This window comes from Vipera ursinii (assembly GCF_947247035.1).
Source record: "Vipera ursinii genome assembly, chromosome: 2".
Taxonomy (NCBI): Eukaryota; Metazoa; Chordata; class Lepidosauria; order Squamata; family Viperidae; genus Vipera; species Vipera ursinii.
In genome coordinates, this window is record NC_139513.1 from 147,472,347 (window position 1) to 147,493,533 (window position 21,187).

Genomic DNA, 21,187 nt, shown 5'->3' on the forward strand with positions numbered 1-21,187 from the left:
AATGATTTTCTGCAGAGATCTGGGGTTTGGGTGTTTGTTTGTGCCATTCGTTTGCCCTAGTTTTCTACATACTGGGGCCTCTTGGGCCACGCTTTTCCGGCTGTTTCCCTGGCCTTGTCCAGGAGTCACATGGAGCCTGCATGCGTTCAGCTGGTCATTGGCTTTGTACCTTGAGACGTACTTGGCAACAACCACAGAGCAGATCAGAGCCATGCCTAAAGAGATATTTTTCAGGGTAAAAAGTGGGGAGGGGGGAGAAATGATGATTTTGGGTGGCAGTGACCTAGTTCAAATCCAGTTTCTCAACTTCCTCTTCTCTGACATCCCATATATAGTTTGGCAGGCCAACCTGTTGGCACAAAGAAGACTGGAAAAATGAGACACTTGTTTACTGTGTGTCTTACCAGGGGCAGGAATAAGAAGGGTGGCCTTAAATCACGAGTGCCGAATAAATGCTCATGTTGCAATTTAGCTGTGAATATCTCCTCTACTACAGCTTGTAGTGTATGGCAGGGTCCCTCTTGGGCAGGAAAGCTTGCCATCTGGGTACATAGCAGAATCTTTATTTTTGTTTGTGCTAGGACTGAGTGGCAGTTCGGCAGCATAAAGGCTGAACTCTGTTGGTGGCCTACCGTCTTTGTAGAGGCCTTTCCAAGCTGCAACAGGAGAGATGGAGTCATCGCTTTTCTGTGGTCTCTGTAGCAGTGCCAGGCTTAGGGTGGGGGTTGTTTGTTGTTTGTTTGCCATTTCTAAATGGCAGTTGAGGAATAAGAAGGATCTATTTGCTTTGTGGCGTTTTGTGCAGTTATTATTGCATTATCCTTATTTTTTTAAAAAAAATTAAAAGGAATGCAAGAAGGTTGAAAGTGAGAAGATGCTGTGGCTTGGCTGCTTATATCCCCCATTCCCCCCCCCCCCCAAGAGCTGTGAACAACTCACAGGAATTGCATACTCAAGGCTTTGTCTGGAAGCGCTCAGTGATAATGTGAATGCAGATTCTTGACCTCTGTATGCTCCAACTAAGAATGTGATTTGTGTAGGCAGGCTGTTAAGACCTGTGGAAATGCAACACAGCAGTGCCGGCAATTGTAGAAACTGCTTCCATTCTCTGTCTCTGCTTACCCACAGACAGTGAGACCTTCTAAGTCATGTGACGTGTCGCGACATATCGCGATTTTTCCCTCATTGATGGAGCTGGGGTGGGTGCGGTTTCAGCATGATGCATCAGGCCCGTGGGCTGACAGTTTGACACCCCTGTTCTAAGTGCAAGGATCCTGCTTTTCTTTGGCCAGTATGCAAAGCTAGAAAATGAAGGTTGTAGCTTTTCAGGTATACTTTCTTGTTGCTTGGAAATGTCCTTTGCTCTTTCATATGTAGGAACTTGTGTTTCTTGAACAGGTGACCTAGAAACGCAGGTCTTATTTCTTTCAACAGACTACTGGAAGCTTGCATAGCTTATGGACCCATCCAGCAAACACAACCTACCAGTCTTGTTTCAGAAACAACTTGCCTGTCTGCTTGCTTTGAATTGTAATGAAGGCAGGGGAGGCATCTAGCAGGCCAGCTATAGTATGTGCTTCACAGGTATTTGCTTTGGTCAGACATAAATCATGGAGGCATAACCCAGTGGGATGATCAGATTGATGGTGGGCTTGATAGTAACACATCTCTCTATGAATAGACTATCTTTATTTTGTTTGAACTACGTGACATGCTTGAGGCAAACCGTGGTCGGAATAGTGTGAGTTAAATCAGTGGGGTATGGGTAGCATCATCATTGGACAGGATATGGATTCAGTGGCTCTTTATCTTCCCCACATGTGTGCTCTTGCAGAGATTTCCAGCCACAATACTGACTTAGAAGGCAGCCATTTTTTTGCAGTTTCTTCTTATCTCCCTCTGCAGTGCCATCCATAGTTCCTGGTTATCAGCCCTAGACGTATCAGGAATTGACTCCTCGGGAAGGCTAAAACTACTTTTACTGAGATTGGCTATAATAAGTAGAATCTTGTTGTTCCTCCTCCTCCTCCTCCTCCTCCTCCTCCTCCTCCTCCTCCTCCTCCAAATTAGGGAGGTCTCTGCCTGACCTCCTCCCAAATGCAATTTTGTTGTTCTGGACTTTAAATATGTTTTGCCTTGGTAAATAGTTCCTGCCTGTCTCCATCACAGTCATCTTTCTTATTCTGCACTGGGTTCAACTTCCCTCTTCCTTCTCATACACCAGGTGGCGTGATCCTCTATGTGGGTTCAACAGCTGGCTCCAGCCCCACTCCAGGCAGCCCTCCCAGTGGATATCTGGTGTCTTCACCCCAACACTCACTGCCATCCTCGTTAGAAGAGCTGACCCTCACCGAGATTGGAGCCATCAAGCCACAGCAGGCCAGCTCCCCCTCTTCACCCAAGGTAGCCTTCCAGTTTCCTGAAGGGGTCTGCTACCCCAGCAAGGGCCAGCTACCCCCAGCATCAAATAAGGTGCCTGCCGCCAAGCAGAATGGAGCCACCAGCACTTTCACAAGTAAGTGGTTCTTCCACATATATCTCCTCAGTTTGGTATAGGTTCTCTGGCATACAAGAAGAGATGGAATAAAGTCTTAGATTGAACCCAATGCTCGGTTTCTTATTTTTCTGCATTTTCTGCTTTAAGAGCAAAGAAAGGAAAATCTTAGGGCTGCAAGGTGATTCTGGAAGTGATGGCTGAGAATTGAGCCTTAAGGATCTGAGTTACGAGAAAGGCTGTGCTTGCTAGGCAGTCTTAAGGAGGCCACAGGTTCTTTTCCCTGTAGTCTCAACCCTGCTCTTTCTGCAGTAAGGAATAATGGTAGAAAAGTGTTTGTATGGATTTGTTTGAAGCTTGAAGCTTCCGAATGCTCTTCAAGGATAACCCCACGTAGACCCCTTTGCAGCAGTCCGTACGTGAAATGACGGGGATTGAATGACTGAGTGCAGGGACTCCTGATTCAGGAAAGGCTGCAACTGGAGCACCAACTGAAGTTGTACAAAGGCTCTCCTCCCGTGAGTGCCACTTGGTCTTGGAGGAGGGATCACAAATCCAGGAGATCAGTCAAGTTGAGAACTGGGTCTATCTGCGGGAGTGCGACCTCATCCTGAATCAGATGGATTAAAGTCTCAGATCTAGAAGCTCAAAAGCCATCCGATCTTGTCAGGGAGATTATTTCTATCAAACCTACTATTCAAGATATTTAATAATCATTCCATTGGGTTTGGTTCGAACCTAGAGACCTGTTAGAAAGACCAAGAGAACTGTTATTCTCCTTGAAGGGTAATTACTGCTCTTTTGGGTGTACTCATTTTCTGATTTAAATCAAATGTTAAAAATCGCCCCTTGCTCAAAACCATTTTGCTTCAAACAAAAAAGCGAACCATTAAAGAGGGCATAGATCCACCCAGTCCCTTGAAATTATGAAACCCTCCTTATTGGAGGTCTAGTATTGTTTTACTTACAGTAACCTTTTGCAAATATATTGGACAAGGTTCCCATGCAGTACTAAGCTGTGATTTGTTTTAATTTGGTTTGGTCCCTTATGACAATAGTGAATCATGGCTTTTGAATTTTGGGTTCTGCTGAATGTGAGAGGTGAATTTAGTCAGTTGTGAATTAGTCAGTAAAACATGTTTAAACAGGTGGTAGTCCAACGTGCAAAGTCTTTCTGTACAGGTGTGCACGTGACCATTGTTATTTCCATTTTAAATAAAAGTTCAGATGGATGCCATTCTGATGGAGCCAGTTTGTCACTGTCAGCCCTTCCCAACTGTTATTCTCTAAGTCTGCTGAACTTCCATTTCCAAATCCTACAGGCATGCTGACTGGGATTAGAGGAGTTGACGTGTATTGCGTCTGGAGGACAGCAAGTTGGGGAAACCCAAAGGTCCTTTTCCCAAATGGCATTTGGACTTTCTTGGGTTTTTTCTTTGAAAACGTTCCATTCTGAACCAAAGAAGCTTCTTAGATGAGATGCAAAATGTTTTCATACTAAAAAAAGAAAAGAAGAAGAAAGTCCGGCTGCCTTATGGAAAAAAACACCCTTGGGACAAGCATGACTTGGGTGATTGAGAAGCTCCATAGACAAGTTAGGAAAAGTTACTTCAGTGGGCTAGGACAGAGAAGAGGGAGGTTGGATGAGAAACTTGGGCCTGGCAGGGAATTAAGATCACTTCTTCTCTTCCTTTGCAGAGACTGGTGGGATGGTGTTGCTTTGCAAAGTTTGTGGAGACATTGCTTCAGGCTTCCACTATGGCGTTCATGCTTGTGAAGGATGTAAGGTAGGTGCATCTTCTTGCTTTCTTCCTCTTTTGTTTGTTCCTATTATGACAAGACTGTAGAAGACTTAAAAACATCTTTGTTTAAAAATAGTTCAAGTTGAAATGCTCAAGATGGATTGATTGATCATGTGCCCTGAAGGCCATGTCAGTTTTTAGTGACAATGTAGATGGGATTATCTCCAGGTTGATCTTTTCTTCATCTGGTCCTTCAGATCTTCCAGTGTACCCATTATCACTATAAAAACTAAGTCCCTCAAGCTTGATGCTACTCATTCTTTTCTTATCTTTCTTGCTATCTTTCCCAGGATATAAGTTTCCATAGTGTGATAATTTGAATCTGGTCGCTTCAGTCTCTGCTGAAAACTCTGGGTTGTTTTATTTGATGACCCACTAGCCTGTTTTCTTAGCTATCCATTAGTGCACTCGGGAGCCTTTTCAACACCCATGTTCAAAAGAATCAATTACCCTGCTCTTTCAAAGTCCAAAATATTTAGGATACCTAATATAAAATCCTACACTGGCAGACCTGTTGGCGGCATGTGCAACTTGAATCCATACTGAGTTTCGGTTTTGATCCCAGGCTAAAGAGAAATTAGTTTAGTTGGAGTCTCCATTAACACACAAATTGGATTAATTTATTAATCCACAAGTTGGATTCTCCGTTAGGTGTTTGATTTCTCTAAAATAAGAACCACAATACCAATAATGCTTGACTTACAACCAGAATTTCCACTGCTAAGCAGTAGCACTGTCCAGCATCCACCAGTCCTTCAGCAATTCAGTTGGCAAAACAAGGAATGTTTCAGCCATGTATTTTCTTCCAGGTAGCTAGACCCTACCAACTTGCCAGTTGTTCAGTTGACTCTCTGGAATCCAAGGGGGGATAAACTAGCTTTTGTCTTCTTAGATGTCTTCAGCCAACATTAAGAAAAAAAAAGGCATGAGGGATACTCCAAAGCTGACACCAAGCAGAGTAGAAAGCTAAAAACCAGTAGACTCATTTTTTACATGTGTCCATTTGTTGGCTCACCTCCTCTTTCCTGGTGCCTTCAGGGTTTTTTCCGCCGGAGCATCCAGCAGAACATCAACTACAAGATGTGCGTGAAGAACGAAAATTGCATGATCATGCGTATGAATCGCAACCGCTGCCAGCATTGCCGCTTCAAGAAGTGTCTGGCAGTGGGCATGTCAAGAGATGGTAAGCAGCATCTGGGTAGGGCTGGTCCCTCTTTGCGTCGGTGTGGGTCTGTAATTAAAGGCTTGAAAGCAACTGTAATGAATTCAGTTTGATTGACAATCTGTAGTCATGAATGTTTGCTTCATGATCAAGCACATTAGAATTAACTGGCTGACACTGAGAGCCATTCACGTGGATTCCCTTTTCTTGAATAGCTCCGAGACAGAAAACATGAAGCAGGAAAGCCTCTGGAAGGCAACGTGCTCCCATTTCCATCCTTGGAAAAAAACCGCTCAGCTCCATCCTCCCATGTCCTCAAATTGCACTGCCTAGATTTAGCTACTGAATTTTGGCAGAATGATTTGTTTTGAAGCTCTTCAATGATGAAAATGAGAAATTTGCCTCCCGTATGCTTCTTCTGCCCTTTGCCCAGTGTCATAAACCACAGTGGTCCCTAGCATTGGGAAGGCTGTTCACCCCTTTTTTTTAAGGAACAATAACTTGATGGTTGCCATTGCTAAAAATGATTAGGACATGGCAGAGGGTGGTAGGGAAACAAGCAAAGGCTGGGCTGATACCAAGACATGTTTCAGTGTTAATGTATTTAAAGAGATAAAACCTTAGCCCCAGCTCTTGGCCTGTAGTGCTGTCCCTGCAGTCACTCTCTCACAAAGGTACAGTGTCAGCAAATGCTTGGTTGATAAATGAAACCCTGGGCTGATTAATGCTTTTGTGTCAGAATTTGCAGAGCAGGAGAGAAAGATGGGGAAGAGCCACTTGCATGCAGAGACCAAGCAATGTCCTTTGATTAATGGCACAGTGGCTCTCCCAAGTACATGACCCAGAGGCCTAATTATAAACTGCTTATAATGTTGGCTTTGTGGTGGCACTGCTGGCTTGGGAAGGAGGGTTGGATCTGATCCTCTCTTTCTTTGCTGGGGAAGAATGAATAAAGATAAATCGCTTGCCACAACCTCCTGAATTGGAGAAGACCATCATACTGTACGTTTGTGCGTCTGAGAGTTTGGACGGGTTTTCCTGAGCATCATTGTGTTTGTATTAAGTGAATTTTAAGAATCGTGCAGCTTTCCTTGTTACCCCAGCTAGAAATGCCACCTTCGGTGGAATCGTGTTAGGGTGCAGCTTCTCCTCCTGTAGGGTTATGGCACAGAAGAAAGTTCTACCTGTTCAGTTCCTTTATTGCTGCTTGTTACAGCGTAATGTCTCCTTGACCCTCAGATTGTCACGCTCCTTCTTCCCTTCCACAGCTGTGCGTTTTGGTCGCATCCCTAAGCGAGAGAAGCAGCGCCTGTTGGATGAGATGCAAAGCTACATGAGCAGCCTGAACGAAGTCCCCATGGATGTGGGCCTGAGCTCTGAGGTGGATGCTCCACCCAGTCCTAATACGCAGGAAGAGGAGGCAATAAATGCCATCTCCAGGGCTTACCATGACATCTTCCTCAGCGGGCAGGACCGTCTAGGCAGGCGTAGTAGCTCCCCAGGGGCCGAGGCTGCCCCTTTGACCAACTACAACGAACAGCCGCAGCTGAATCATTCCCTGGGTTATGGGCGATACGAATCAGCCACTCTTCGCCTCTCCAGCTACAACCCTCAAGAACCACCCTGTTACGTTGACAACAGTCCCTCCTGTTATGGCAATGAGATCTTCCAGAACCAGCAGACCAGTTATCTTCAAAATGCCGGATGCTACCCACCCTTTGATTTTGGTTATTCTGAGGGAGATGTCCAGAGGAGCTGTCCATGGCGGGGAACCACCAGAAGGGGCATTGTGAGTAGGCCAGTCTTATACTGGGGAGTGGTGACTGGGGACGTGGAGATATCCATCAGCATACAAGCAGCTTTCTTGATATAATCGCTCTGCATGCACCCTTTGGGTTTATTTCCTGCAAACGATTGGGGGAAATTGCAGAGGATGACTGATGCCATCTTGTCCCAAAGAATTTCTGTTCAACCAGAACTCAGCCAACTAGCATTAAGACACTCTGGTGTCACTGCTGGTCACCTTGGAGCCACATTGTGTCTCTTTCTGGAAGTTTAAAATCTTAGATATTACAGTTGAGGAAAGCCTGCAGAGCATGGATTTGGGTCTACTTCCTTGGATCTCGGATAAAAAGATAGGCTTTGCCAAAAAGAAAGCTGATTTTCAAATCCTTGATGTCCCTCTGCTGTAAAGTATTGGTAGTGCAGTGGAAAAAAGAAAAACCAAACAGACTTTGCTCTCCTTGGATCCTTGGATTGGCAGGACAAGCTGCCATGGTATCTGTGGTTCCCATGGCCATTTCCTGTTCTTGCCCCTCTTTTAAATAAGGAACTGCTCTTGTTCTAATTTTTAAGACCATGAACCACAGGAATAAATAGTAAAAGTGGTGCCCTCCAGATGGAATGGCCATGTCCAGATCAAACAGTACAAAGCAAAGCACTGTGTGCCACAACCAGTTGCCACCACAAATGCAAAATAGCTCCTGGTGATTTCAAACAATTGTTTGTGGCTCTTAGTTTTACCAAAGAAAGTAAGACGTAAAATCATTATCTGCATGAGTTCATGAAAAATTCTAGTGTTTTTTTTAGCCAATCCATTGTTTTAGTAAAATCATTTGGGCCACTTCTCAATTACAGTTTTTAAATGACAATTAGTTGTGATGGCAGGTCCACATTGGCAAGCTACTGAGTTTACTGCTAAAACGGTTCGAAATGGTGGCCTATGGAAGGGCTTTCAAGTGAAGAATTGCAAATTGACCCCTCTTACTTTCCAGCAATGCTTTCTACTAATCCCAGATACTTTTTAAAAACGTTTTATTCCACTGGAGGATCATTTTTGGAAATAACCTCAACTGGAAGAAGGAAAGTTACGAATATTCTTTTATCCAAAAGAATGGCCAGTTAGGCAAATTACCCTTTTAATCATTTTTCTCTCTCCCTCTCCTTTTACAAATTCTATCCTTATATCTGGATGTGCCTTTGGGTTAAGCTAGTTTACTTTGCATTCTAGTCACAAAGCCACCCTGTTTATGTGCTGAGAGAACAAGCATCTTTTAAAAGTATTAAATAATACTATTTGAGTGTTAAAATGGAACTTTTGCAAAGAGCTTTGCTTGACCAAACATCCCTCTTTCTGTCAATCTCTTTGTGGCATGTAGGCTTGTCCTCTGAATGCCACCCCTTATTGTGGCAGTGGCAAGAGCAGTCAGCAAGTGTGGGAAGAGTTCTTACAGTGCTTCACACCAGCTGTCAAGGAGGTGGTCGAGTTTGCCAAGAGCATCCCGGGCTTCCAGTCACTCTGCCAGCAGGATCAAGTGATGCTCCTCAAAGCGGGCACTTTCCAGGTCAGTGTTGGGTGCGTTCTTTCCCCAAATCTGTGCAAAAAATGATGGATGCAAACTTAGTCAGCCTCAAGTTCTTTTCTGCATTGCAATGGTGCTCAGAATGACTTTTGTTTGTTTGTTTTGGAGAGAAGCTATGAGGGTACACAGCAAGGATGAGGAAGTACAAAGAGAGTGACTCTTGGGGATGGGTTTGTTTTCCACAGTCTCTCAAGTGTTACGGAATTGCCTTTTAATTGTCAAATAGCTTTGCTATCATCTGGAGAACATAAATCTTGCTGGCAAGGTTTCACTGGAGCTGAAGTTGAAACCTCCCTGCAGACTGCCTCCTTATTGCTTTTAGTGTTGGAGTAGGGAATTTTCCTTAATAATTAAGACACTCTCTTCTCAGAATTTGGAACTCTTTCCAAATAGCATTCTTGTGTCCCAGCAGTTGCCCAACTGTGGAAAATGCAAGTAAGGACAAGAAAGTTGTACCTACAAATCTTATCAATTTTACACTTGAAGTAGATTACTTGTTAGGCCTTTGGCTTGCTTCCATGATGCAAACAGCACGCACGTAGATGTTGCCTCGCTTTTCCAGGCTGGGCACCTTTTTTTTTTCTTCCAAATTTCTTTGTGGTTCTTCAGATGCAGATGGAGATGATAACGAGTTTGCTCTGGGAAATTATGAGTTGCTAGCTGTGTATCTTCATTCAGTGGAGAGTGTGTTTGTCAAAAAGATGTGTCTTTGCTTAATGTGACACTGTTCCACCATTTGTCCTTTCATAGGTGCTGATGGTACGCTTCTCCACCCTCTTCAGTCCCAAGGAGAAGAAAGTAACATTTCTGAGTGGGGAAACATATTCACTCTGCAGCCTACGTTCCATGGGCATGGGCTCTCTGCTGGATGCCATGTTTGAGTTCAGCGAGAAGCTCAGTTCGTTGGGGCTAGATGCACAGGAGATGGCCCTCTTCATGGCTGTGGTCCTTGTTTCAGCAGGTGGGTGTAAGCTGGTGTTACAACCAGACTAAGGCTTTGGGAAGTGAGACATACTTGTGGCAAGAGCTCTTGTAACTTTTACTAAAGGCCTTTCTTCTCGCTGTAATCCTGTGATGGAGACTGTATAGGTAGTCCTCGACTTAACAACCATTCGTTTAGTGACCGAAGTTACAACAGCACTGAAAAAAAAGTAACATATGACCATTATCATTATGATGATCACATAATCAAATTTTGGATGTTTGGCAATTCGCACGTAGTGTCCCAGTGATCACCTTCTGCAACCTGACAAAGTCAGTGGGGAAGCCAGATTCATATGACATCCTTGTTACTAAGAACTGTGGCAAAAAAGGTTGTTAAATGGGCAAAACTCACTTAACCAACTGTCTTGCTTAGTAATGGAAATTTTTGGCTCAATTGTGGTTTTAAGTCAAGGATCACCTGCCTTGCTGGAGGATCATTTAGATGGAGTCTATGTGCCTTTCTGTAACCAGAACAGAATGGAACCCAATTTGATATGATGGAAGAAGCTTGCAGAAGGAAGGATGGGTTAAGAAATAGATCCAGCTGGAATCTGGGGAGAAAAAAATAGCCCCCCAGTGCATCCCAGTGAAATGGGCAATTGAGTTGCTTTTTTGACATTTTCTGGTGAGAAGGAAGATACTTAAAATAGTACAATGAAACATTTTCTCAGCATAGGGGCTTATGAATTCTAATGAATTTTTTTTACCATTTAGAAATGTGGATGCAATTTTTTTATTTTTTTTATTTTAATTCCATTTATATCTCGCCCTTCTCCGAAGACTCAGGGAGGCTTACAAGCTTAGCAGTAGCCTTCATTCTATGTATATGCCTGCTTATTAGGTTTTTCACACACACCCCAAGCGGCATTATTACAAAGTCAGCTTAATTGCCCCCAACAATCTGGGTCCTCATTTTACCTACCTCGGAAGGATGGAAGGCTGAGTCAACCTTGAGCCTGGTGGGATGCGAACCTGCACTAATTGCAGGCAGCTGGTGTTACTTAAAGAGGCATTAGCTCACTGCTCCACCAAGGCTCTTTTGTGATTATCCTATAGCTGTGGCATTGGGTACAAGAATAATTTCTTAGAATTCGGGGACTTCCGGTGGTGACGCGACGCCGAAGACAGCCGTTTTCGGGCTGCCCACTCCGCAGCTGTGTATTTCCATCGTAAACAGCGCCGATCAGCTGTTTAGATGGATTGGAAGCCTCCTCCTCGGGAGAAGAGGAGGGGGTGAGGCCCCAGGTAGGGGTTGAGCTCTCCGGGGCCGCCTGAGCTGAGAGTTTAGGCGGCTGAAGGATGAGCCCCCCCGAAGCCTGGGTTGCTCCGAGCTGCGCAGCGCCTCTGCTCCGGGATTTTTGGAGCAGAACCAGGCGTTAGCAACCACCCCTGCCAAAAGGAAATACTTTTGATTATCAAGATGCAGGCAGAGCGGTACAGGAGGTCAAGGTGATGTGGACTCTTATTTTTACTCTCTAGCTCAATGGATTTTATAGCTTTAAAGTGAAAGTGCGCAATAAGTGAAAGTGGGGGAAGATGGCGGCTAAAACTTCTAAAGCTCTTCGGAATGCGGGGTCTTCCTTGGTGCAACAGACCTCATTGCAAGCTCTGCTTCCTCCTGCATCTCCTCCGGTATTGACGCTTAAGGATTTACAAGATGCTCTTGAAAAGCATTCACAATTGATGTCTGATATGATGGATGAAAAGTTGAAAAAGCTGGAGGAGAAAATGGAGGAGAAAATGGAGAAATTGGAGAAGAAGATGGAAGAGAAGTTTAGAGCAATGAGGGTGGACATGTTGTCTATGATTGAATCCGTAGCTGAATGTGTGCAACAGCTGGATATAAAAGTGGAGGATCTCAGTCAAAAGAACTCTATATTAGAAGCAAAGGTATTAGAAAATGAAAATATAAGGGATAAAATGGACGGAGAATTGAGCCTTGTTCAGTATCATCAGATGCAGTATGCTATTAGAATCAGGGGTTTAAAGGAGAATGGTAAAGAAGATTTAAAGCAGCTGATTTCCGAGGCTCTGGAAGGGGTACTGGGCCAGCCAGCATCTGAAATTGAAGGAAATATGGACTAAGTTTTTCGTGTAAATTCATGGATTGCAAGACAGAGGAAGTTACCCAGAGATGTGGTGGTCTATTTTACAAAGAGAGTAATTAGAGATGAAGTCATTCAAGCTGCTTATGATACCAAATTGGTAGTGGCTGAGCAAGAAGTCTTGGTTTTAAAAGAGATTCCTCCGAAGATCCTAAGGAGAAGGAAAGATTTTGCATTTCTAGTACAGGAACTTAAGAAACGTGATATTAAGTTTAGATGGGAGATTCCAGATGGACTGGTGGTGACGCACGAAGGTAAAAGACATCGTTTGGTTACTGTGGCTCAGGCACGTGATTTTTATAGCAATGTGTTAAAAGCAACCCCCCTATCATTTTTGGAAGCTGTAAAGGGATACGCTGAGGGAAAGCTTCAAGATGTTGCAGATAGCCAGACAGAGGACAATGGTGTTGGAGGGGATCAAGTCACAGTCTCATTGGTGGTTGCAGGAGGCCAGAAGATGACGCGTGCCGCCCTAAGAAGAGCGAGACGAGAGCAAGAGCAAGACCAGCAGAAAGTTATGGAATCTCCAAAGCATGCTTACAGTGAAGATGTGGGAGGGGAGCGGTCTAAAGAAGTTTTGGGGGTCATGACAGACGTGCTCCAAAAGTTTTGGGGCGTCAAGATTGCTGATTAAATTTTTAAATTAGAATGTCAATGGAGTAAATTTATTATAGAGGAGAAAGAAAGTTTTTTTTTTAATATTTAACACAATTTAAGATTGATGTTATTTGCTTGCTAGAAAAGTATGTTAGGGTTATGGACTAAAAGTATGTGTTGAACTAAGAATGGGTACGTAAGCTCCTAATTAACAATAAGTTGTCTTAGAGACTGCCTAAACCTTTTTTTTTACTCTTTTTATTTGAACTCAAGGATGATTTGGAACTGCGAGACATTTGGTGTTATACATGCAAGAACTATTTTTGATCATAGTTTAGTTTGGTCGGAGATTATTAAGGTTAACAGAGATAGGCGCTTTTGGCGCGTAACTGAGAATTTGTTTAGAAATTAGAGAAAGGTGGGAGAATGCAAATAGCAGGTGAAAGTTTTTTTTTCTTTTCCTTTTTTTTGAAATTAATATGAATAAGGACTGGGATTAAGAAAATCTATTCTGAGTAAAGCTCATTTTCTGTTTTCCTCTTTTTCTTTTTTACTTTATTTGTCATATTAATATTGTTTGTATTCATTTTATATGAGCTAGAGGGAGATAGAATTAATAGTTTATTGTTGATAACATAGGGGTGCTTACGTTTGTTTTACGATTTTATACCCTGTATTTAGCTCTGGGAAGTCGGGGGGGGGGAGGAGGGAAGGGGGAGAGGGATAGGGAGGGTTAGATAGGGTGGGGGAGGGGGGGATTAAAGTCAAAATGTATTGTAAAACTTTTTAAATAAAAAAAAAGAATAATTTCTTAGAATTCCATTAAAATTCCTCTATCCAGTCAGCAAGTAGGTATGCGAGAAATATCTATTGAAATTTCAGAAGTCCAACAAGTATTAAATTTGTCAGAAGAGTCTGTTCTGTCCTTTTTGTGCATTTACAGTAGAAGAACCAGACTATGAAGGGTAAAAAACAGTACAATGCAATATAATATAATTAGATAAACTGCAATTATAGATATAGTCCATGCATGCGTATACTTTGCATTGTACATCATCTTATGTAGAACACAGATCACTTTCACATTTTGTATTTTATATTTGACAATGCATTTTATATTGAGAAATCTAGTGAAATAGTGCAGTTAGTCCTTGATTTATGACTGGTTAATTAATAACTATTGGAAGCAATGGCAGATTTCAAAAAGCTGCTTACAACCTGTTCTTAAAGTTACAACTGCTGTCTCCCCCTCTTTCATGGTTCATATGATCAGATTTTGGGAGCTTGGCAACTAGGGCTCATATTTACGATTGGTTGCAGTGTCCCACGGTCATGTGACTGTGGTTTGTGACTCACTGATTTTAAGCAAAAAAAATAGCCCTTGGATATGCTGGATTCAATTAAGGGCCAGGGGGTTGGCTTAACAACCATATGATTTATTTAATGACCATGATGACACACTTTATGAAATTGTAAAAATGGTTGTAAAATTGAGTTCAGTCATGTGGCAACTCGACTTATGACTACAATGACTTACAACTGCAGTTCCAGCCTCCATTTTGTTTGTAAGCTGAGGGCTACCGTTAAGTGGTTTAATTCTCCCTAATGTGTTGTCATTTTTCCAAGACAGCTAAACCCGTCCCCTCTTTTTTCCATATCTTCTTTATTTCTCTTAATTTTTAACACCTTTGTTTTGGTTTTCAGATCGCTCTGGGATCTCCGATGTGGAGGCTGTTGAAATTCTTCAGGAGACTTTAATCCGGGCCTTGAGAACTCTAGTAATCAAGAAGCATCCAGATGACTCCACGCTTTTCCCCAAGCTGCTTCTCCGTCTCCCCGACTTGAGAACTCTGAACAAGCAGCATTCAGAGAAACCTCTTGCCTTCCGGATCAGCCCTTAATTCCAGCACATCAATCTCATAAGCCCTAAGACTTCAGGAAAGAAAAAAAAATCCACCATCAAGTAAATTTACTGCAGCGGACTAAATGTTGCTCTTTGGGAAATGACCGTAATGATGAAATAAGAGGTGTAGAAAGGATACGACAAAGGCAGGAAGCCTATAGCCCCTGGCAGCTTGTTGGAGTAGATCCAGTGAGGAGAGAGATGGGATAAAGGAAGGAAGGATGCATTTCCCAGATAGCGCTCTCCACAGCACAATGCAGACTGAAGATCATTTACGTGCCAAGAGAGATCAGGCAAACAAACTGGACACATCTGTTGTTTCTAAACGGGTGTGGGTGTGTATACACACGCATGCATATATTCACACATATATTTCCATACGGTGTTGTTTTGAGGCTCTACCCTGTATATAAATGCACCATCTACATTGTACATAAGAGTAATCCTTGGTAGCTCTTGAGGGTGGGCAAACGTAGGACCACCTGGCAAGGCAGTTACTGCAAAATCTAGCTTCCTTAATCTGCACGCTAGTGAAGTCCCAAGTCTCAAAACTTTTTTTCTTTTCCTTTGTTGGCCTCTGTTCCTTTGCTGCTATTTTCAGAAAGTGTGTACGTATGTGGGTACACACAAAGAAAAGAGATTTTACTGAGTAGATGGTCTGATCAAAGAGGAAATAGAACTACTTAAGCTTTCCACCTCCACCCCCACCCCCACCTCATCTTGGCAACTGTTTTAAGTGACATCCCAGTTCTGTTTCATCTTGTTGGGTATGAGTGTCTAGATAATACATATTTCATAAAGATCTCAAACAAACATACAACAGGTCTTCCATCAGTTTGTGACAGATTGGTTCTCCATAATCTGTGGATACAGCAGATTAAAGAGGCGGTAAGGGGAGGAAAGCTATGGAGATACTATCAGTTGATCAGAAGTCTAGTTTTTCAGCAAGTGATAGGAAATTGATTGTAGTTGGATGACTTGAAAGAACTACAAGTAGTCCTCAACTTACAACAGTTCAAAGTTGCAATGGCACTGAACAAAATGACTTATGATCATTTTTCACACAATGACCACTGAAGCATCCTCATGGTCATGTGATCAAAATTCAGAGGCTTAGCAGCCGGTTCATATTTATGACGGTTGCAGTGTTCTCAGGTCCTGACAAGGTCAATGGGAAAGCCAGATGTCGCCTAACAACCATGTGACTAACTGAACAACTGCAGTGATTCACTTAATTGTGGCAAGAAAGGTCATAAAATGGGGCAAAACTCGCTAACATGTCTCAGTTGTGGTCGTAAGTTGAGAACTACCTGGATTGGAAGAGAGAAAACGATTTGGGTTAGCCAGTCTTCCTTTTCCTATAAGGTCCAGCCATGAGGAAGAAAGGCCGAAGTGAAGCAAACACTCCAAGACCTTTCTGCTCAACTTTTCTGATTACTTTCTGGGCTTTGGTGCTTTCCTATCTGTTCCCCCTAAACAATGAAGTTTGGGGTATTTTCTCCTAAAAACCCTTGGCCTCTCATTTCGACATCCAAATCCCATTCCTTTTTAAGGATGGGGCCAGGAATCCCAAGCACTTTCCAAGCTGCCTTTCTTATTATATTCAGCACCGTCTTTTATTATAGATTTCCCATGTAAACCCCAATTTTTTTGGCTGATTCACCCAGTCATCAGTGGACTGCCTTCCTTAGGTGTTCTTTGCACTTTATATTACTTTTTTTTTAAGCAACCAGATTCTGTGCCAAGAAATGTGTAAATTATGACCTGAGTAAATTATTCAACTTAAACAGATGCCATATTAGTTTATTTTGCATAATTTACTCTGCTTCCACTAGTCACGGACAATGAAAGTGAAGGTGGCATTGGAAGCTATGCATACTGAAGTTAGCTCCACCCTCTGATCTCTTAAAAACTCTTGTTACGGTTTTTCTGGGTTTCTGAGACTGTACATCACAATGGCACATCAGTGTCCCGATCAATATATATATGGTTTGAAGCACCAAAGGGTCACATGGGTGTGTATATTCAATTGCATTCTGTGTTGTTTTTTATTTATGCCCGATTGTGACACAGCATTGGAGAAATGGCTCTGATGTATTTTGGGACTTGGATTTTGCTGAAGCCCAACCTTGAAAGAATAGAAAATGTATTTCCCCACGACAAATAACAGAAGGAAAGAGGAGATGTGCAGGATGCTAACTTCTGTAGATCCACATTCTGTGCTCAAAAGGAGATGGAACGGCAGATCCACATGTTTAATACACTTGAGCGCTCTAGGCCTTGAGAACCTAGGAACTATTTTTCCCCATATCGAATTACAGATTTAAAAGAAGAAGCCGACCCATTGGGATGTTTTTAAAAGACTAGGAGATGACCAAAAAAAAAGGGATCCTGGACTCCCTCTTCTCTCCAGTAGGATCTCCCAGTGTCCCTGTCTGGTTGTGGTCAGCCCTGCCTGGTTCTCTACATTGATATATGACAGGTTTTCCATCCCATTTACAGGAGGTCTCATAGCATGTTTTGATCACCCTCCTGATGCATGATGTGGGGAATATTTGATGTTCTTTGCAGGGTGGGAGGGACACTTGCTGCTGCTGTTCAACACTGCTTTGAAAATGAAACCAAACGTTGCACTTTCTTAGAGATGTATGTAGGAACAAAGAGAGTCCCCTCCCTAAACTGAAGTATATTTGCTGCAATGGGAAAATGGAGAGGGGTTTATTTGCTGCTGCTGCTGCTGCTGCTACTGCTGGGAGTCCAAAAGACTCGTAAAAGATGCTGGCAAGGCAGAGAAAAGAGAGAATTTATTTTTTGTCTAAAATTGAAGTGCAATAAATACATGAAAGAGATAAATAAAATAAATATTTGCTAACAGTACAAGCTTTCTGTCCTTCTTGTGCTCAGGAGTTAGGACTGTGACAAAAAAGGGTTCCAAGATTCACAGTCTTGAGATAGGCTCCTGCGTCACCGGTAGTACCAAACTTGCAACCAGGTGATCCTTGGAATCAGGCAAGCAATTCAGGACCGCAGTAGCCCTCTGTCTTGTTCCCCAACAACCAATCTACAGAAGCAGACTGATACCCTCTGGAGGCTTAATAATGCAGAACTGAACAGATTTGGCTTTATGCTAGAAGGATGGTTCTCAACCTTTTCTTCACCACGTACCTCTTTTAAATGCCTTTTGTGGCCATAGAACATGGCATGGACCTCCACGACTTAATATTTAAATAATTTCTTCAAGCCTTCATTAGACCTCCTGTGACAACATTGTGGTTTCCTCCCCTCCCCACCACCAGAGGTCAGCGGACCACAGGATGAGAACCATTGTGCTGGAACATTGAGTTCGGCCAAGGGGACCTTATTACAAAACCCAAACATTTGGAGCCCAGATATTGGCGTAGAGCAGGATCCCCAATCCCCGGTCGGTAGATTGGCACTGGGCTGCAGCATGCCAACAACTGAGCCGCGCGAACAAGCAAAGCCCCATCAGCGGGTTGCAGGCAGCACACAAAACCATGGCCCCTCTGATCTGTGGAAAAACCTCTCCGTGGAACTGGTCCCTGGTGCCCAAAAAGTTGGGGGCCGCTGGTGTAGAGTTTAGAACTGAGAAAAGAAACACACTCCTGATTTATTAATATCAGCAAAATAATTTACCGTGTGAGGCAGGTGGATGCTACAGTAATGTTAAACTAATTCAGATATTCCTGATGAACTACTGCAGATTTTCCAAATATCTGCTGGGTGCCATCTCTGATGGCAATCACCTTCATGATTAGTAGAATAACCCTCCAGGAATAGGACTCCTCTGTTGAACATCTGCCTATCAAAATACTTGGGGGCATGGTCTAACTTGTCACAAAACTTCATCTTGTATCCATGATAGGACAACTGCACAGATCGATTCTGGGATCCTTGATTTATTTTTTAAATTAGAATTTAATTAGAATTTTTGAATACAATAAAAGTATTAAAAAAAGAAAAATAAGAAAAAGAGAAGATAGAAAATAAGAAAAAATATGGGATTATGATTTCCACCCTTCTATGTAGTAGTTCCCATTTATGCTTTCTCCTCCCTCTTTAATCCTTTTTATTCCCCAAATCCGTAAATCATCAATATAGTCTTTTCTTCCTGCAACAAAAAATTCGTGTAAATTTTCCAGTTCTTCAAATAAGTCTTTATTGGTTTTTTTTTTTACAAGGGTCTATGATCTAAATAGTCCCAAAGCTGTGCCATCTGATCTAGAACCAATGATGGTTAACAAAGACCTAAAGTATGAGACTTTACTTTCGTTCTGGCTCTGTCCATGTTTGGTTTATGCATTTAAGAGTTATTTTTTTCCAGACGTGAGCATGAGAGCAGTCTTATACGGTGTCAAGCACTGCATTCCCTCAAAACAAATTCTTAAGGCTGAAGAAAAAAGAATACAACGAGCTACAGTAGGTAGTCTTTGACTCGCAACCACAACTGAGGCCAGAATTATGGTCATTGTTGCTCTCATCAAGCAAGGCGTGTAGCTCCACTGTCAATACCATACAATGTCTCAATGAAAAAAGATTAAAATACAATCCCAGCAGTAATAAGTCTAGTTTTTAGAAAGAAATAAGTTTGGTAGACCTTGTATTCTTCAAGAGGCAACTGGACTTTCTCATTTTTCTTTGAAGACGTTTCGCTTCTCATTCAAGAAGCTTCTTGAAAAGGCACCTTTCAGACAACCGTAACCTGGATGACTGAGAACCTCCATAGACAGGTAGACCTTGTAGGATTCCTTTAGGTAAGATTTTCTGCCTAGAGACCATATTTTAAATAACTGTTTAGAAGACTCCTCCCCAAGCTCTCTTATTAGGGTGTTTTCAGTTTGAAATGGGCAGGCGCAGTGCTTTTTTTGTAAAAGAAAAAGGTGCCGGAACACACACATGTCATACAACCTGCCTTGCCTACCCTACAAGGTTCCATGCAAAAAAAGGTGCTGGAACTCTGTTCTGGGCATTCTATGACAAAAAAAAACCAATGCCCCTGGGCAGGCATAATGAATATTCTCTATTATTTGTAATACTATCAATATATGCAAAACCTCGAAGCAGTTTCAGGGCTATTTGAAAATGTTAGATAGTAACGTGACAGATGATGCACAAGGATGTGCCTGCCTGCATGCAAACACACTAATATCCAGCCTGTGCACAGGGAAGAGGGGATCTAAATTTGCCACAGGGTGAGAGCAGCACTGCGATCCAAGTTCCATCTCTTTTCTATGGACAAAAGACCTTTAGATTGCAACAGTGCAACCATCAACTTGCTGATTTTGAATCCACCCTGGATTGTGCAGCATCCCCTACCCTCCAGGAAAACAAATTCGGATGCCTGAAGGAAAAGGAATGATGGAGGCCCAGTACTTGTCTTTCCTATGAAAGCCTTTGCCCAGAATTCTGAAATGTGTATTTGTAATATCTGTATTGAGAAGATTTGCATTAGAAATATTCCTGGCCATTCTAAAAAAGGCAATGCCTGCCGTTCTCCTGAGTTAAACATTAGGAACTGCTTAAGTGGGAGGTATTAATATTGTTAATAATGATTTAGGCCAGGGGAAGGCAACCTTGGCTCTTTTATGACTCATGGACTTCAACTCCCAGAATTCCTAAGTCAGCATAGCTCTCAGGAATTCTGGGAGTTGAAGTCCATGAGTCATAAAAGAGCCAAGGTTGCCTACCTCTGATTTAGGCTGAGCTATTTCAGTCATCACTCCTCCATATCCCGGGTTTTTGCTTCTCTGAAGATCTTCCCATATTTTTTAAGATGATATAAATAGTGTATTTATTACATTTTTATCCTTTTTTCATTTCTAAAAATGTCCCAAAGCAGGATTTATATTGCATTTAATTTCAGGCAAGTGGTTTATGGTTGGCAGTTAGCTTTTTGCAACTGTAATGGCCTCTGTTCACCACTAGAGGCCAGTGAAGGCCACAATAATATTCCTTTCCTCTTTAAAGGGGTTTTGCAACTATTATACACAAATAGAATAATCTAAATTCACAGACTACCTCAGTGGTTCCTGGTCACTTGTCTATTATTAGCTGACTGCTAGCTTATCTGTGTACCTCCACTTCTGCTGTGTTCTCATGATACAATGAAAGCTCATCCTCATGTCCCATTAACTGTGGTATGGAGATGGTCTCATCATTTCATCTCCTCCTCAGCCTGAAACATAGGTAACTTACACATTTGTCTTTAAGTGTTTGGATTTAAAGCACTTTGTTGTTGTTAGCTGCAAAGTCGTGTCCGACCCATCGCGACCCCATGGACAACGTTCCTCCGGGCCTTTCTGTCTTCTACCATCTTCTGGAGTCCATTTAAGCTCATTTAAGCATATTTTAGGTTGTTGATATTTCTCCCGGCAATCTTAATTCCAACTTTTGATTCATCTAGCCCTGCCTTTCTCATGATGTGCTCTGCATATCAGTTAAATAGGCAGGGTGACAGTATACAGCCTTGCCGGACTCCTTTCCCAATTTTGAACCAATCAGTGGTTCCGTGCCCAGTTCTCACTGTTGCTTCTTGACCCGCATATAGGTTTCTCAAGAGACAAATAAGATAGTCTGGTACTCCCATCTCTTTAAGAACTTGCCACAGTTTGTTGTGATCCACACAATCAAAGGCTTTATCATAGTCAATGAAGCAGAAGTAGATGTTTTTTTGGAACTCCCTAGCTTTCTCCATGATCCAGCGTATGTTGGCAATTTGATCTCTAGTTCCTCTGCCTCTTCGAAATCCTGCCTGTACTTC

The 21,187-nt window shown here is 42.5% G+C and overlaps 1 protein-coding gene across 1 annotated transcript in view; it reads left to right on the plus strand.

The window, feature by feature from the left end:
* The window catches only part of LOC310634571 (nuclear receptor subfamily 1 group D member 1-like), a 43,118-nt gene extending 25,835 nt beyond the window's left edge, over positions 1–17,283 (plus strand). Inside the window, exons 2-8 of the mRNA XM_083353040.1 lie at positions 2,225–2,515; positions 4,193–4,281; positions 5,335–5,479; positions 6,727–7,247; positions 8,617–8,802; positions 9,571–9,781; positions 14,211–17,283. Coding sequence (XP_083209166.1) covers positions 2,225–2,515; positions 4,193–4,281; positions 5,335–5,479; positions 6,727–7,247; positions 8,617–8,802; positions 9,571–9,781; positions 14,211–14,407 — 1,640 coding nt within the window. The 3' untranslated portion in view covers positions 14,408–17,283. The remainder of the gene's footprint in view (positions 1–2,224; positions 2,516–4,192; positions 4,282–5,334; positions 5,480–6,726; positions 7,248–8,616; positions 8,803–9,570; positions 9,782–14,210) is intronic.
* The last annotated feature ends 3,904 nt before the right edge of the window (positions 17,284–21,187 follow it).